Source organism: Andrographis paniculata, unplaced genomic scaffold, assembly GCF_009805555.1.
Source record: "Andrographis paniculata isolate CXL003 unplaced genomic scaffold, ASM980555v1 Contig33END, whole genome shotgun sequence".
NCBI lineage: Eukaryota > Viridiplantae > Streptophyta > Magnoliopsida > Lamiales > Acanthaceae > Andrographis > Andrographis paniculata.
This window is the reverse complement of record NW_026137566.1, coordinates 444,876-464,321: the sequence shown is the minus strand read 5'-3', so window position 1 is coordinate 464,321 and position 19,446 is coordinate 444,876. Positions and strand designations below refer to the sequence as shown.

The window sequence follows — 19,446 nt, the reverse complement described above, 5'->3', positions numbered from 1 at the left end:
GGGAATGGCCGGCGGATAAGAGAGTGAAGTATGAAGTATTTCTTTTGTTCAGCGTCACTTTCCATACGAAACATACAATTTCATGTAATCTCTATATATATCTCTCCCTCTCAATATATATATCTGACCGTTCTATTTATTGATTGGTATGGAAAAAAAGTTTGGTTCGAATTTAGTATTAAAATAATATTTCTTCCGTTCACTTAAAAAATATATATATTTTTAATTTGATACGTTTAATTTATATTACATCATTACTTTTATATTAAAAAAAATTAAAACAAAAATATAAAGTAAATGTTTACTTTGTATGTAGAATAAAGGAGTATTTGATGAAATATTTTGTAAGAAAAAAAAAATGTATTTTTTTCGTCAAACGCATAATCCAAATTGTAAAAAACGGATAAGTTTGATTTTAAGAAACAGACCCACATGTATTTAGATATAGATTTTTTTTAGTTATTAAAAAAAATACTCCCTCGGTCATAGATAAGAAGCGCATTATCGTAGATACAAGAATTTAGGTAAAGTATAATTAACAAATAATTAAAAAAATGTATTGGTAAAAATAATTATTATTTAAAAAAAATAATTATAGATTAAGATTAAAATAACTAAATAGTTTAAATAAGATTAAAAAAAATTTAAATTTTAAAATTTAAAATATGATTAAAGTATATAATCAATTTTCCAAAAAAGAAAAGAACAAATTACGTGGGACGGACGAAAGTAGAAAATAAGGACAAATTATGTGGGATAAAAGTATATATCTAATAGTATAATACTCTCTTTGTCCTGACAAAGATGAAATATTTTGTTTGGGTACGTTAATTTAGTTAGTATTGATTAGTTATTTAGATACTGAAAATTAGTTATTTAATGATTAAAAAAAATTATAATATTTATTTAAATATTTTTTATATTATATCTCAATAAAATATACTCTTTCCGTCCTAATACAATAGTCTTATTTACCATTTTTGTTCGTCCCAAACAACAGTCTTATTTTCATAAATAATCATATCATTATAAAACTACCTATATTTTTTTCATTTTTATTACACAATTGCCATTACTTTTTCCACTAATACATTCACAATGGTAAAAAAGTATTTTATCCATACTTTTTACTAACTAGCAATATAATATCAATATTTCTTAAATCTCGTGCCCAACCCAATTAAGACTATATTTATGGGACGGAAGTATAAAATATGGATATTATCTTGTAGATAATAAAATTTATATTATAATACAAATAAAAAAAAACCAATTTCTATTGTCCTAAATTATATTTACACGGTTTTTGAGGTGATTGTCTTTTTGTTATTAATTGACAAATTTACCCTTAATTGTATGGTGGATATTAAAAGTAATAAATGAATTGATGATAAAAATGTAAATTTTGTGTTTAAAAAATAAAAAGGACAATAATTGTTTGGCGTCTCAAATAGAAAAATAGGACATTAGTTCGTGGAAGAATAGAGTATTTATTTATTTATTATTATCATAAATTAATTTTATAAAAAAATAATAAGTTTTAAAGATAAATAAAAACATTTGTTAATTAAAAAGAATGATAAAAATAAAGAAGTTTCAAGTAAATTCCACGTGAAAAATATTAGAAATTTAATTAAATTAATTATTATTTGTTAAGTGTGATTGCGATTGAATAGAAATAAAAAGATTTTGAGTAAGTCATATGTGCGTAACAAATGTTATAAATTTAATTAAATTGATTTATATTTATTAAAATGTATTTAAGTTTAATAAATTAGAGAACAAATAAAAAATAGAAGATATCATATGTGGCGTCAATGAAAAAATATTAAATAAATAGTACAAATACTAAATAAAAATAGTATCTTATTTTAGAAAAAATAAATATTCCCTCTGTCCATTTACAATGCACATATTTATTTTTAGTGCGGTGTTTAACAAATAATACTCCATCCGTTCCAATACAATAGTCCCGTTTACCATTTTTGTCCGTCCCAAACAATAGTTTCATTTTCATAAATAACTATATCGTTATAAAACTACCTTTACTTTTTCATTATTATTACACAATTGCCATTACTTTTTACCCTATTACACTCACAAGGGCAAAAAAGTTTTTTATATATACTTTTTACTCACTATCAATATAATATTAATATTTCTTAAATCTCGTGTCGAACACAACCCAAACTATAAATATGGGACGGAGGGAGTATTATTTTAATTATACTAGGTAGTTAAAAGTAGTGTAATAACATTTTTGCCCTTACTTTTTGGGAAAAAAATAATGATGTGATGTAAAGTATGAGCATTTATGAAAAAAATTAAAGTATTTAATAAAATGTCTACTTTGTAATTCAACATTCGAAAATAGAAATATATATACTGTCTAATTGAACGGAGGGGAGAGAGTATAAAAATCTGATATCTTATTTTAGAAGGAATGAAATACTTATTTTAGTAATTATATATACATTTTTATTTTAAATTGTTTAATTACAAATTAATTATTTTAAAATTATCCTTTTTTTCTATTAAATATTTTTATTTAAAATGTAAAATTATCTTTAAATTATTTTTAATTATATATTATAAAAAATAATATTAATTTTTTAAATTTTAGTCTAAAATTAGGGTATAAATAAAAACAATAATAATTTTTTTTTTGTTTTTTTAAAAAGCTTTATAGAGACAGACAGAAAGAAAAAAGATAAGGCAGAATCGCACGCATAAATATCTGGACCCGATTGCATTTACTGCTGCTAACTGCCTACCCACCCCCACCCACCCCCTCGATTCACAAATATTACTACGTTACACACAACTACTGTTACAAATTAATTTTATATTTATCTTTTCGTTATAAAAAAATATTTTGGTTTTTTTTTTTTTGTAAAAAGATAAATAATTAATTTATTTACTATAATTCTTTTATTATTAATATATATATATTTTTGGTTAAAACTCTTGTATAATTTATGGTTCGAGTTGAGTTTGATTTCAAAAGGCAAATCTTCTTCACTCAAATTTGTATTTTCTAAAGGCTCTTTTTTCATCTAATATCATGTTAATTTTACAGTAAACATGAGAATTTAAAAAATATATAATTAATAAATATTTAAAAATATATTAATAAAAATAATTGATTAATTTAATTAAAATTTTAAAAATTAAAAATAAAAATTAAAAGTATATAATTTATTTTTAGAAATAAAAAAAAACAAATAAAAATAAAAATGTGGACATATAAGTAGAATATATAATAGTAAATATATTTTTCCTTTTAGATTATCTTTTAACTGTTAATGCATTTCTATTTCTAATAAATTTATCTAGGGCCATCAAAATGAGTTGAGTCCGTCGGGTTGACTCGCTCCCGTCTCACTTTTTTGGAGGGTTGAGTTGTGATTTATAAGCCTGTTAGAATGCGAGCCTAAACGGGCCAACCCACGTGAGCCGTAGATTGAAAGTGGATTAGCCCGGAGTGGAGCGGGTTAGCCCGGCTAAATAAATATAATAATTAGTACTCACTCGTATCAACTAAATATTTTTAATTATTTTTAACTGTCATATTAAAAAAATTATAATAAAAGTAATCAAATATTAATATTAGAATATATTTTTATTTTATATAAACTACAAATATACTATTATAAATACAATTAATTTATAAATAACTTACAAAGAGAAAAAAATATCAAAATCATAATGTACATTTTATTTAATAAATAATATATTATTATTTTTAATATACTGAAAAAATATATTTTTAGTTAAGACGAATAAAATTAGCTTAAATAAATTAATCAGTATTGTCTACACATTATTTTTATTTTCTAACTCTGTTATCAATGTCACTTTTATTTATTTCGATTTTCCATCATTTGTTTTATTCGTCTTCCATTTTATTGTTTTATAATATTTTTTTTATTCTAAAATCTACAGTTTCATAAAATTATTATGATTTATTTGTAAAATATTTCTTATTATTAATTTTTTAAACACACTAACTAATACTATAGAATTAAATTTTTTTTATATTTTTTTAGTTATTTTAGAATATTTATTATTTATATTCTACAATAAAAAATTTTTTAGCTATTTTTAAATATTAATTACGAAAATATTTATAATATTATTTTTTTAGAAAAGCCCGTGGGCTAGCCCACTTAGCTCGCCACCCACCGGTTGGTTGGGTTGAGTTGATGAAATTTTGATCCGCCCCGTCGCGGGTTGGCCCGCAAACAACCCGCCTATTTGCGGATTATTGTAGATTGTGAGCCAATCCGCCCCGTTAACCCGTTTTAACAAATCTAAATTTAACCATATTTATCATATTTAACAAATATAAATTAAATTAATTTAATTTATTACTTTTTACACACACAATAGGTACTCAAGTTTTTTTATTTTATCTTTCAACAATAAATAAATAGATATTTACTTTTTACTGTAAAATTTAATAAATAATAATATTTTAATTATAATCGATATTCTAAAGTAAAGAAAATATAATTGTGATTTTATTTTTTAATGTAAAAATAATTAAGTGATTATAAAATAAAAATACCTGTAAAAAATAATATTTAAAATAATTACTTTTTAACCAAAAACAAAAATAACTATAATTTGTAAACATATATTGTGGGATTATAAGATACTCTCTAATCTCTATGGCATCCAAATGTATTGTCATTTTTTTTTTGGTTATTATTTATTCTCATTTTTTAAATAATTTTTTTTTATTTTAAATAATAGAAGTTTTTATGAAATTTGTATCTGATTAAATGAACACACATTTACACGATAAAAAGAAATACAATCACCATCAAATAGAAAGAGCACTATTTAATTTTTGCGCATAGATTTTTAATACTATTAGTATTATATTAATTTATAATAAAAAGACAAAAATATCTTTATTAGATTATATGATATAAACATAATGATATTTGTATAATATATTGAAAATTGTAAAAGTATTAATTATATAATTACTAAATTAGAAAATAGTATCTTATTTTGGAATTTATATGTAGATTTTTTAATATTAATATTATATTGGTTTATAGTGAAAAAGACAAAAATGTCCATATTAAATTGTGTAATATAAAAAGACAAAAATGTTCATATGAAATTGTGTGATATATTGGAAGTTATAAAGATATTATTTATGTTATGTTAAATATGTAGTATAATTATTAAATAAAAAAATATTCTCTCAGTTTGTTATCAATTTCATTTCTCAGTAACTCTAATATTATAAATACCCTTACAATTTACAATATATTACACAAATGCCATTACATGTATATCACACCATACTAATAAGGTTATTTTAGTCATTTTTACTTTATTCCTACTATATCCCAATACAATACTAATATTTATAAAATTTAGTGCAAAAAAAAAATAAATACATTGTTATGAGAAGGAGGAAAATAATATTCTTGTTTTTAGGACATAAAAAAATAAAAATAGTACTCCTTCCGTCCCATTGAAAGGTTATTATTTTTCATTTTGGTTTGTCCCAAAACAAGGTTACCATTTCATAATTTATTAATTGTACTATCTACCTAACATAATAAGTACCCTTTCAACTTACAATATATTACACAAATATCGTTACTTTTATATTATACTATATTAATAGGAGTATTTTTTATTTTTTTTTATTACAATTTAATATAATATTAATATTTAAAAATTGATGTGAAAAAGCAAATGCGAGGGATTAGTATATTTTTTTATGGGACGACGTGGAGTAGTATCCATTATACGAGGGATATTGGTAATTTAGATTGCCAGTTTTGGGAGCTTTCTCAGGTGGCTTTTACAGACGCAGGCCATCTGCTCTGCACATTAGCCTTTATGACAACCCCCTACTCCTACTCCTACCCCTCCCCCACCCCCTACCACCCCTAGGTACCCTCCCAAAATCTAATCCCAATCTCCCTTCGGATTCAGTGCTTCTCTCTCTCTCTTCTCAATTTCCCAATTCCTATAATCTCATTTATTTTATTTTTTTTTATTTCGTCATTACCATTCCTACAAATTAATTACACACAAAATCACGTGTGTGCATATAAATAAAGCAAATAATTTCTCTCTATATCTATATAAATGTATATAGAGAAGTGGTAAGATATGCATCTGCAATTAATCAATCAATCAATCAATCATAGTCAATCCAATACCCCACCCCCCCCCCCAGCACATTACAGCACCCCTCTCTTATTATATATTCATTCAGTTCATCCAACCCTAGTTCGTTAGTTGAGAGAGAAAACCATAAATTGAAGAACAACTTCTTCATCATCAGAAGCAGAGAAGGATTGATTGATTGATTGATTACAAATATATATATATGTAAGTATATATATGGTGGTGATGAAGATGAAGATGACGATGATGGAGGAAATCCTGTGTGAGGTGGACGTAGAGAGAGAGGAGAGGAGCGAGAAAGGGATAGGGCTACCCCCTGGGTTCAGATTCCACCCCACAGATGAAGAGCTCATCACCTTCTACCTTGCCTCTAAGGTCTTCCATTCTCATTCCAACTCCTTCTCTGAGCTCGACCTCAACCGCTGCGAGCCATGGCACCTTCCAGGTACTCTCTCTTACATCACAAGATGAATTAAGATGATGATTGGAAAGGCTGTAAGAAAAGCAAGCAGCTTTTGATTTCTTTAAGTCGTAGGTATGTATGGTCTCGTCGATCTGGTTACGTCACTTTGATGATTACCACACCTAATTATATATACATACACATATTTGTGTGTAAAGTCTCTCTCTCACTCTCTCTCTCTAGCTCTCTAGGCATCGTCGTCTTCAATAGTCCAGTGCAGTACTGCAGACTTATTAATTAATTAATTATTGGATATATGGATAGATGTGGCGAAAATGGGGGAGAGAGAGTGGTACTTCTTCAGCTTAAGAGACCGGAAGTACCCGACCGGTCTGAGGACGAACCGGGCGACCGGCGCCGGGTACTGGAAGGCGACCGGAAAAGACAGGGAGGTGTACGGGTCCGGGAGTGGGGTCCAGGCCCTGGTGGGGATGAAGAAAACCCTGGTCTTCTACAAGGGGAGAGCTCCACGTGGTCAGAAGACCAATTGGGTTATGCACGAGTATCGCCTTTCTCACTCCTCTTCCCAATCCCACAACACCAAGGTCCTCTTTCTCTCTCTCTCTCTCTCTCTCTCTCTACATTTATATTACGATATTCATTTGGTTAATTGTGTATTTTTTTTGCCGATTTTTCAAAAAATTTTATTATTTAAAATTTTATAATTTTTTTTTTTAAATATTATTTTCATTCCAAGAGAGTCATATTAATTTTTCATTTTCTTTTCACTAGGAAAAAAAAAAGACCCCTAGGGTTTTATTTTTAACTTTATATTTTTAATATATATACTTGTCCTTTCATTCATAAAATAAATAATTTTTTATTTTTATTTGTTCGATCAAAGTGCAGATTTATTTATCTATTTATTATATTACACATTACATATACCTTACAAATTTATATTTATTTATATTTTAAAAATATATGCATCAAATTAAATTTCAAATTGAGCTCCATTTCGACAGTGAGGTTTCGAGAAATTTTGTCCTTTTCAAATTTTAAGAATAATAAATAATTAATATTTGATGTAATTCTTTATAAGACTGATAAATATACTTATTAAGATGGCATTTTGATAAATATATTAATTAAGATGATATTTTTTTTAAAAAAATTGAATTATATCAAAACTTTAAAAATAAATCTACCAAATTTTAAATAATAAAATTTAAAACCACACCCCTAATTGTCCCTTGTGGTGATTGGGGTTGACTTGCTGTGCCAATAATTGATGTATTTTTCTTGTCTTTTGTCTTTTTTTTCCTTTAATTTGTCAAGCTGTTGCTCAACAGTTATGTGTAACATAGGCTATATGAAAGCTTAGATTTAAATTTGATATTAAAATAAATATTTAGTAGTTTATTTTTTTTTTTGAAAAATACAAAGTCTAGTAAAAATTGAGAAAAAATAAAATAAAATTACTGACATATATAATTATAATTAATTAATTTGATTGTTTTGAATTTGCAGCAGGATGAGTGGGTAATGTGCAGAATCTTTTACAAAATAGCAACAACAGGAGCAGCTCATGAGAAGAAATTAGGGCAGCAGCAGCAGCAGCAACCCCAATTAATCCCTAATTATAATCATTACAACATTAATAATTCTTATTCCCTAATTGATCATCCCCAAATGATCAATCTCCACCAAAACCCTAACCCTAATTTCCCAAATCCAATTGATCTGATGATCCAAGATGATCAAGAATATCTGAAAACCCTAATCCATAATCAGTCATCCCAATCTGACAATATTTTCTTCCCACTCATGAACAACAACAAGTTCTTATCATCATCATTATCATCATCCCCCATTATTGCTGCTGAATCTTCTTCTTCTACTTCTCTGAAGAAACAGAAACGTTGCAAGAAAGAGGGTTTTCCAGGGGCCCACTACTTCCATTACCCACAAATTGAAATATTTGCCAATAATAATAATAATAATAGTAGTTTTGATGATGATGCCATGAATCTTGCAGCAGCAGTTACTGGTAATGTGGTGATGTCATCATCTGAGCCTGCTAATCTGGAGTGGTGGTAGATAGATACAGTATTATATATATATATGTATCTGGATTGTTGAATTGATCACTACCGTTAGATCTCGATTATGGCGAGTCTAGATTCAATTACTGTATCTGATCATCATCTGTGATGAAATTAATTAGGTAGCAGAAAGAATCTAGATAGAGATTCTCGAGTATGTGAAGTAGCCATGCCATGCCTGCAGACCCACTGCTGTATATATATATATATATTATTGAGTTGATATATATGAGTTTGATTAATTAATATACTTCCCTTTATCTCGTAATATATATATATTTTTTAAATAATTTAAAAAATATTAGTATTATATTAAGATATAAAAAAAAATAAAAATGACTAAAATAATTTTATTAATACGATATGATATTAAAATAATAATATTTATGTAATATATTATAAATTGTAAAAATATTTATAATATTAGATAAATAATACCATTATTAAAAAAATAAATAAATAAAAATTTCCGACGGCATTGGCATTAAGGAATTATATATGATGCGATGGGTAGATAATAGATATGCTGTGATTTTGATGAGATCACTACTAGTGCCACGTGTGTCAGTGTTTTGTTGTTTGGGTGTGTCTATTTAGTACTCAAATCCAAAATTTTTATTATTTGAATTATGTATATCTTTTAAAACTAATGTTTTGTTTTCTTTTTTTTATAAAATATTCTATTACATATTCCCTGATTCGTTCGTTTTTAAGGATCATATTTATTTTTTGGATTATTGCATTTAATATTAAAAATATTTTTATATTTGAATAATTTTTTTTACAAATTTTTTTATATTAAACTTATAAGATATTAATATAAATATTTTTATAAATTTTTTGTTAATATATACTATGTTTTTATATAATAATTATTATTAAAAAATTAACATGCAATAATATTTGAGCCGAGTCCAATTGGCCGGGCCAAAGAGTCCGCATCTTAATTGTTCGATTTGGACTATTCATTAATTGGTCCAATTCACTCAAAAATCGAATTCATAATTTTTTTATTTTATTTTTTTATTTCAGTTCGATTATGATTTTTAGTTTTTAATTTCGATGGATCAAAATAACTGAATTTTTAAAAAATAAAAAAATATATTAATAAATAATATTCTTTTGTCAATTTTTAACATTTACATATTTTTATTTTCATTTATTCAATTAAAAAATTTACATTTTTCTTTCTAATAACGGTAGACTTTTACTACGGATTATTAATACATTTCTTACACTTATTTATCGCCTTATATTTAATTAATTATACATTTATATATAAAAGTAAAGATGATTTGGTATTTATATTATTATATCTACCAATTATTAGTATAATATTAATATTTTTTTTTAATTCGTGTACAAAAAATAAATATATATATTAAAGTTGAAAGGAGAGAGTATATATTATAATTTTAAGTATTTGTATTTTGTGGTTTAATATATATTAATAAACCAAAATAAACAAAATTGTTTTTTAATATATTTTTTTAAAAAATTAATATATTAGATACACTCATTATTTGATGTATTATTTTTGTAAAAAAAATATATTTGTCCAAAACAATAAATTAGTATTATATATATATGTATAATATATATATATGTATTTTGATATTTGCCTGATAGTTAAATTTTTCTGTTAGAAAATGAATAATAGTAAATTATAAAGTTTACTCTTGAACGGAAGAGTATGTTATATATTTATTATTTTTATAATTTTTTATAATTTATATTAAGATTTTTTTTATATATAATTTTATATAATTTATATTAAAAAAAAATTCGTTCAAATTATTTTACAAAACAGTGTTTCAAATCAAAAGGATCATTTGTTCCCAACGGAAAGAGTATTATTTATCTATTAAACAAAATTGATTCTAATAAAATAAAAATTGAGCGACCCGACCCGGTTGGAGTGACCGAATAAACAAATCAGGAACATATATATAAGCATCCGGGGTCGACTGAAGAACCCTAAACCCCCAATTCGCCGCCGGCGGAATTTCTCGCCGTCGCTTCGCCACTGTTCCATTCTCCGAATCATGATCGGCGCACTCCTCGGAATATTCCCCATTCGCGCTTCCAGAATCCGTTTTCCCTCTGCCTGGCTCCGCCGCTCCACCATATTTCCACCTCACCGGCGACTCAACTCACCGTCTACGACTTCCTCGTCCACAACCACAATTTCTCCCCGGAATCCGCCTCCAAAATCGCCGCCGCCGTCAAGCGCCTATCGCAATCCGGAGAAATCCTCCTCCGTGCTCGCCTTCTTCAAACAAATCGGCTTCTCCACCTCACAGCTCGAGAAAATCCTCCAATCGAGGCCTAGACTGCTCTTCACCAACGTCGACAAAACCATCACGCCGCGAATCCGAGTCTTCACCGACTTCGGATTCTCCACCGCCGACCTCGTCGAGATTCTCGCGAAGGATCCATGGATCTTCTCCGCAAGCGCCACCGAAATGATCTTTCCCGGCCTAACCACGCTGAGGAGCCTCTTAGGAACCGAAGCATCCGCCGATCTCCTCAAATCATCGGCCGGATTACTAAGCTCGAAAATCCTCAAAAACTATGTCGTCTCCAATGTCGAATTCCTCCACAACAGCTGCGGAGTGTCCATGGATCAGATCTTGTGGATAATTCGCTGATTTCCGCGCTTCATCAGCCGGAGGCCCGACGACGTCAAAGAGTTCGTAGACAAGGTCGATCAGTTAGGCGTCAAAACGTCCAGCCGGAGGTTCATCCACGCCGTGAGGGTGTTAAATTCGATGTCGGACAAAACCTGGGAGTCCAAAATGTCGAGTTTCCGGCGACTCGGATTCTCCGACGATGATATCGCTGTCGCATTCCGGGGGTGTTCTGTTTCTCAATGGATCATTGGACTGTGAAAATGAAGGCATTGCAGGTAGGTATGGATAATTAGATTCTATATTTAAAATGATACTATTTGATTTGATTTGATTTTTTGAAATATAATTACAATATCATGTTTTAGTTTGATTTATTTAATTCTAAAAGTATTTATGTATATATTGTAGTATATATTTTATTGTCTGAATCAAATGTTTGAAATTTCACTTTTGTATGGAAGTTTCGAATACAAACATCAAAATTTCAAATTGACTCTTGATTAGATCATATAATTATTTGATTCATTTACAATCATATTGTAGGAATTTGGATTCACGGCGGATGAAATTGCGGCGGTGTTCGGCAAATTCCCGACTGTGTTTGGGCTATCGGAGGCGAAGATCAGAAGTGGTGCGGCCAACTGGAGGCGGTATTGTTAAAATATTATACAGAAATCTCATAATTGCGCTTGCGCAGACACAATCAAAACAACTTAAGCTAATGAATATAATCAAATCACAATCTAAACCAATCAAATTTGTCATCCCAATTTATTATCATTAAATTTATTCCCGTTTTTTTTTTTTTTTTTTAAAGTGAAAAATTACTATTTTTTTCTACTTTTCTTTTTTTATTCTAAAAAGTAAAAGCTTCTATTTTTATGTATTTTTTTAAAAATTATTTTGTCCGATCAAATGAGCACACAATTGGATGATGAAGAAATAAAATATAAATAATAGTATCTAAAATATTTCAACAGGTACAATACTGCATGCGTCGTGAGCTTGCCCTTGTCGTTGAGCATCAACAAGAGGTATAAGCCTCGGCTGGAAGTGTTGCAGGTTTTGTCGGTGAAGAATTTGATCGGGAGTTGGCCGGCATTTGCGACAATGTGCACGATGCCGGATTGGAAGTTCTACGAGAGGTATGTAAAACGCGGATGAAATTGAAAATGTTTGTGTTGCTAAATGGGCAGAATTGGCTAAGAAATGATACAACTTGAGATTATTGTGTCACTTAGATTTGGGGGTAAATTTTGAGTGTAGTTTTGGGCACCTTCAATTCATGTTTCTTTAGTTTTATCTATGGTTATTTTCTATATTTTTCACCACACTAAAGGCTCTAGGAATCTTGATAGTTTTTGGAGTTTTGAAAATTGTTAATAAAAAAACTAAGTAGGTGATATCATGATTCGTGAGTGAAAATATATTTGATGTAACATGAGATTATTATTTTTTAATTATTATTATTATTTCTTTTGATGAAACCGCTATTCGTTGCACACTGAATATATCTCCTGCCGAATCTAATACTGCAATTTTCTTACATTTACACAACGGATTGAGCTCGTCGGGTTATCCTAGGATCGACATCCCTAATATTAACTTCTTTGACTCGAAGGCAATTTGAACTGAGCTTCACAACAACTAACCTGAGTAAGATTAAGCACCTCGACTTTACTAAACTTCAAGCTTTGATTGCTCGAGTTCATTTTGTGCCTAGATAAAACCAAATTCAAATCTAATCCAAACTCAAAAGGTTTACATTTCCGTTTCTTTTTTTGCTGTCATAAAAAAGAAAAAAAAAAAAAAAAAACATATTCTATCACATATACTTTTCGTACTGTAAAAGGCAAAAGGTACAAAATTATCATCCATTTGAGCATAAATTTCATCGATGGATGCAGATTTTTTTTCCGCTAAAAGATTCTTTGAAGTCTAGAATGCAATTAAGTTGATCACGATTCTTGCATATGATTAGGTTAAAAGAAAATTACGGAAAGAGACATATGTATAAGCTTATTGAAGCTCGAAAACTCAAGGCATGACATTAAACATGCATCAAATTCTACCACAACACAAATGTTACTATAGAGGTAGAAAAAGCACAACTACAAAGAACCTGAGGAACGTTTACAGCAGTCTTACAGCAATGAAGCAGCAAGACGATTATTCAATACTGTCTTCATCCAAGATCCCACAAATCCATCGAAAAAGATGCACATTAAGAACTGGATCCAAAAAAAAAAATCACTAAGTCAGTTGATCTTCATCAAGAAGGAATAGATGACATTTCTAAGTTTGGAGATATGGAAAATTTGAGCAAAACTTTTAATTAGTGTAAATTAATAATGAAGGTAGAAGAATAAACTTAAATAACAAATGAATGGTCCTTGGGCATGCAATGTTGTTACCTAATGAATATCAGCATAAATGTGTAATCGCTATTTGCAACTTTGGGAAAGCCCTCCAAATACAGCATTCACATTTACTTCAAATAAAAATCACGTTCCAATAAAAATATACTTTTTTCTCATAAAATATCACATCAAAATACTATTTAAATCAAAACTCAAATAAAAAAACTCAAACCAAAACCAAACAAATATTCCTTAAAGGTTAACAACTTCCTTTTCTTTACAAATACATCTAACGATTCGAGTTTCAATAAAGATCTGGATCCTGTCATGAACCACAATATTCGACACATTTTACATGTGGTTCAATCGATTCCCTTTTTTTTTTGTCGTTGACCATGGTTCAACAGATTTTTATACTGTTCAACAACATGCTTTTATAATACTTTCAGCATATAACAAATTTTTTTCAACAATTACCAAATCCCTATTTAAGCACAACCTCAAAGCTTCAACTGTATATAAATACCAATATAAAAGCCAATTGTTACTCCCACATTCTCTAACATCAATAACTCATTATTCATTGAATGTTATTACATTGATTGCAATTTTCAAAACAGACAATGAATTATATATGGCAAAAAAATTGCAATGTATGACAATTTTATTATACTAACACACACAAACTAGCAACCAAAGTAACTCCAATCCTCTCATTTTCGAACTCCATTACAATATCAAGATGGATCCAAAATGGAGATACCAAGAATTGCTTTGAATAGGCAAAAGTACTTGCACAAGCCATCCTTAACTCAAAATTTTGAAAAAAAATTAACTTCCTGTAACAAAAATTCCTTTCAAATCCTTGGACTAAATCTATCAATGCTTTCTGAATGAAAAGCCGAATCGAAAATCTGAAATTACAATCTGTTTTTCATCCCCAGTTTGCATTAATAAATAATATCCAAAACTGAAACAATTTTGCAATTCAAAGCCAACATGAACAGCTAACCAAACGATCATTGACAGCAGTTTTCAAATTCAAATATAAACAGTAAATCATTGCGCTTGACCAACCAATATCGCGAAATCAACCTGCCTTCAATCTATTCAGATATTAGTATTAAAGAATTTAAGCAAAAGATGTTACTAGATCCATCAAAATCAAGGCGTATAACATAGCAATCAAAACCTTGACCTAAAATCCGTAATCCGAAAACCAATATAACGACCGAGAAGATTAACAAAAACAAACCTCGTCTAACTCGAGGCAGCGGAGGATCCAGAATCGGATTGTTTTTTAGGCAAAGCGTAATCGGGCGGCGAGTAGATGAGCGCCCATAGCATAGCGCCAGGAAGCACGCCGTACTTGGCCACAGCCGCCGCCTTCGTCAGCAGCGGCTCGCCTTTCATAATTCCGAACAACATCTCTCCAAAATTCTCCTGCGACTGCGGAAAATCCCCTTTCCTCGCTTGCTTCCTTCCCTCCCTTCCCTTATGCTGCAATGGCGATCGAGTGAGGAACGAAGATCCGGAGGCCGCTGCTGATTTCGCTGCTCGATAAATAAGGCCACGCAGTGACTGATCGATCACAATTTTTGCACCTTTTGTCGGGCTTCTAACAGATTGGGCCTAATAATACGGTCCAATTCTTTTAAAAGGGTCCAAAATGTTTAGAATATCATGACCTGTGGCTGTTTATTCATTTCGGCTGTATTTATTTAGGGTGTGTTGTTTCAATAATAATAATAATAATTAAAAAAACGTAGATATTTTTTCAAAAATATTAATTTATTATACATATTTATTATTTTTATATTTTACATTAAAAAAAAATACTCTTTCAAATTATCTTACAAAATGAACACACCGTTAATATTTTAGATTAAAATATATATATTTTTATGTGAATTATTGAGAAATCGAATTATTAATATAAGAAATTATACTCCCTCCGTCTCATAACAAAATATCCATTTTTCCATTTTAGTCCGTCTCGTAACAAAGTATCCATTTTTATTTAAGTAACTGTACTATCTACCAACATTACAAATACCCTTACAATTTACAATATATTACACAAATATCATTACATTTATATCATACATACTAGCAATGTTATTTTAGTCATTTCTACTTTATTCATACTATACTAAATATAATATCAATATTTCTAAAACTACATGAAAAAAATAAATGAATATTTAATTATGGGACGAAGGGAGTATATTTTTTTGCTTAGATGTTAATTTTTTATGAAAAAATATAATATAAATTGTATATGTTGAATATCGTATTAATTAAAAATTTATTTTGTTGAACAAAGCCATATTTCAATGAAAAATAATATAAATTTCCACCGTCTAAATAAAATGTTCACATTTCTCCGTTAATTTGTGCTTGTTATAGAATATTCATTTTTTTTCTTAAACCCCCGACGCTGCTGGCGTGACAAGATTGCAACCAATTTCTAGCTTTTTTTTTTTTTTTTTTTTTTTTTTTTTTTATCCCAAGCACATTATAAATAAAATTTTGGTTGAATTTAATAACTTGTAAATTAGCTGTAAAACTAAATCTTTTTAACTCAAGTTTGTTTTACATCTAAAGTGCTCAATAAACATATATTAACATTTCATTTATAAAATCTAATAATTTATATATATAATTTATTATTTTCTTAGTAAAATTATTGATTCAATTAATTTATTAAGGTGAGAACAAAAAGTGAGCCCATTGTAAGATTTTGTCATCTCTTATTTCTTATCCATAAACGAACATGAAAGAAAGAATGTCATCAATTGCCTTATCCTCTTCAACTTCTTCACACAACACACCAAATTCTTCCCTCATTACACACTTCCATTCCCACCACTTATTTCCCTTACAACACTCCCTTCATCCTAACATCCTCGGAGCCATGGCTTCCCGCGATCCGGATTCGGACAATCAGATCATTGTTCGCGAACTCGAAGCCCTGAGCGAAACGATGTACCAATCGCACACCCGAAGAACGGCTTCCCTCGCACTCCCGCGAACTGCCGTTCCGCCGATTTTCGCCGGAAACGACCCGTCGACGAACGAGAAAAGTAGCTCGGCGATGGATTCGAAGCCGCGGCCGAGGCGCATGTCTCTCTCGCCGTGGCGGTCCCGGACGAAGCTTGATTCCGAGGATTCGGCTCGTCGGGACGGTAGCATCGTGGCGGAGGGGAAGAGCAAGTGGCGCGACGACGACGAGCGTACGGTTACGGTCACGGCGGGATTGGAGAAAAAAGGGATTTGGAATTGGAAGCCAATACGCGCGCTGTCGCATATCGGCATGCAAAAGATTAGTTGTTTGTTCTCCGTCGAGGTCGTCGCGATCCAAGGCCTTCCGGCGTCGATGAACGGGTTGCGGCTATCGGTTTGCGTTCGAAAGAAGGAGACGAAGGACGGCGCAGTCGAGACGCTTCCATCGAGAGTCGTGCGCGGAGGAGCCGATTTCGAAGAGATGCTCTTCGTAAGGTGCCACGTTTACTACGCTCCGGCGAGCGGCGGGGCGGCGATGAAGTTCGAGCCACGCCCGTTTTTGATATATGTGACGGCGTACGACGCCGGCGAGCTCGACTTCGGGAGGAATACGGTGGATTTAAGCAACCTTATACGGCAATCCGTCGAGAGGAGCTTCGAAGGCAGCCGTGTTCGGCAATGGGACACGAGTTATAAGCTCGACGGGAAAGCGAAGGGCGGCGAGCTCGTCGTGAAGCTCGGGTTTCAGATTATGGAAAAAGACGGCGGCGTCGGGATATACAGTCAGGCCGACGGGCAGTCATCGAAAATGGAGAAAAATCGAATGTATTCACCGTCGTCATTTGCGCGAAAACAGTCGAAATCATCGTTTAGTGTTCCTAGTCCGAGAATGACGAGTCGGGGAGAGGCGTCGACTGACGGGAAGAAAGGCGCGGAACCAGATATCGACGATATGGATGATTTGAATTTAGACGAGCCGGCTCCGGCGGCGGCGCCGCTGCCGAAGGGGGATGATGTGGATTTTCCGGAATTCGACGTCGTGGAGAAAGGAGTTGAGATTCAAGAAAAAAACGGCGAGGAGAAGGAGGAAGAAGAGCGGTCGGAGGAGAATTCGGACAAGATGGAGGTTGTGAAAGAAGTTGTCATGCAAGATCGATCGCATCTTCTACGATTGACGGAGCTCGACTCAATTGCTCAGCAGATAAAGGCGCTCGAATCGTTGATGGCGGACGAGAAGGAGGCGAAAAACGACGCCGACGACGCTTCGCCGGAGTTGGACGCCGAGGAGGACAAAGTGACGAGAGAGTTTCTGCAAATGCTCGAGGATGCCGCCGAGATCGATAACCAGAATCCCGACGACTACGACTACGACAAAATGCCGCCTCTCAAGCTCGAGAACGATGAATCGACTGCTGACGAGGCAGAGTCGGAGGTCTATCTACCCGATCTCGGAAAAGGACTCGGCTGCGTGGTGCAGACGAGAAACGGCGGCTACTTAGCCGCGGCGAATCCTCTCGACACCGTAGTTTCAAAAAAAGACACACCGAAACTCGCGATGCAATTGTCGAAGCCCGTCGTACTCCAATCGAGCAAGACGGGGTTCGAATTGTTTCAAAAGATGGCGGCCGTCGGCGTCGACGAGCTGACATCGGAGATCTTCTCGGCGATGCCGATCGACGAGCTGAGCGGCAAGACCGCCGAGCAAATCGCGTTCGAAGGAATCGCATCGGCAATAATCCACGGGAGGAGCAAAGAGCGCGCGAGCTCGAGCGCCGCTCGAACCGTCGCCGCCGTGAAAACAATCGGGAAAGCAATGAGCGCCGCCCGGAAAGAGAGGATTTCGACGGGGATTTGGAACGTCGCTGAAGAACCGGTGACAGTCGACGACATTCTCGCGTTCTCGATGCAGAAAATCGAGAGCATGTCGATCGACGCGCTGCGGATTCAGGGCGATATAGTCGACGAAGAAGCTCCGTTCGACGTTTCCCCGCTCGACGCGAAAACTGTCGTCGGAAACAAGGCCTACGATCACATTCTCGCATCGGCGATTCCGGTCGAGGATTGGATCAAAGTTACGACTTCGAACACTGACGACGATAATGTTCGATCGGAGACGATAACGGTGGCCGTGATCGTTCAATTGCGCGATCCATTGCGACAATACGAGGCGGTCGGAGGGCCGATGATAGCGCTGATTCAGGCGACGTCGGAGAAATTTTCCGGCGATGGCGAGCGGGTGTACAAAGTCGGGAGCTTGCAAGTCGGGGGCGTAAAATCGAGAGCATCATCGGGGAGCAAGAATGCGTGGAGCTCAGAGCGGCAACGGCTAACGGCGTTGCAATGGCTGGTGGCGTACGGGCTCGGAAAGCCCGGAAAAAAGCCGAGCCGGCCGGCTGCGACGGCGGCGGGGCCGAGTATTCTGTGGAGCATCTCCGCCCGTGTTATGGCGGATATGTGGCTGAAACAGATAAGAAATCCTGACGTGAAATTCAATAAATGAGGATATGTCCGAAGAACAAAATTACGTACAAGGTGAGGTGAGACTACTAGTTGATGTTGTCCAAACTACGTTAATTCTTTTACTCTGTGTACTTCCGATTATTTTTAAAAATTATATACTCCATCCATCCGTCCAAGCTAATTTGTGGTAGCACAAAATTTTAGATACTGTATAAATAATTAATATGTATTAGTTAAAATAATTATGATATAATAAAAATTATTATAAATTAATATTAACGTGATTATTATTTAATTAAAATAAAAAAAAATTA

General features: G+C 32.1%; 2 protein-coding genes, 1 long non-coding RNA gene and 1 pseudogene across 4 annotated transcripts; 3 read left to right on the top strand and 1 right to left on the bottom strand.

The window, feature by feature from the left end:
• Positions 1–6,289: 6,289 nt before the first annotated feature.
• On the top strand, positions 6,290–8,859 carry LOC127248339 (protein CUP-SHAPED COTYLEDON 3). Of its 2 annotated transcripts, none has more exons than XM_051270625.1 (3): positions 6,290–6,610; positions 6,893–7,173; positions 8,102–8,859. In XM_051270625.1, the coding sequence occupies exons 1-3, from the start codon at positions 6,382–6,384 to the stop codon at positions 8,666–8,668; spliced, it is 1,077 nt and encodes a 358-aa protein (XP_051126582.1). In that variant the 5' UTR covers positions 6,290–6,381; the 3' UTR covers positions 8,669–8,859. The 2 variants fall into 2 exon arrangements, with proteins under 2 accessions (XP_051126582.1, XP_051126581.1); XM_051270624.1 differs by having other exon boundaries at positions 8,099–8,859.
• A 1,685-nt stretch (positions 8,860–10,544) lies between these two features.
• LOC127248201 (uncharacterized) lies at positions 10,545–13,084 on the top strand (annotated as a pseudogene).
• Positions 13,085–13,299: 215 nt separating this feature from the next.
• On the bottom strand, positions 13,300–15,271 carry LOC127248202 (uncharacterized). The gene is made up of 2 exons (XR_007838048.1): positions 14,922–15,271; positions 13,300–13,537 (listed from the first exon to the last, which is right to left on the bottom strand). It is a non-coding gene; the product is annotated as an uncharacterized LOC127248202 (long non-coding RNA).
• Positions 15,272–16,451: 1,180 nt separating this feature from the next.
• Positions 16,452–19,308, top strand: LOC127248360 (protein PLASTID MOVEMENT IMPAIRED 1). Its single transcript, XM_051270656.1, has one exon. The coding sequence runs from the start codon at positions 16,455–16,457 to the stop codon at positions 19,170–19,172; it is 2,718 nt and encodes a 905-aa protein (XP_051126613.1). The 5' UTR covers positions 16,452–16,454; the 3' UTR covers positions 19,173–19,308.
• Positions 19,309–19,446: the final 138 nt, after the last annotated feature.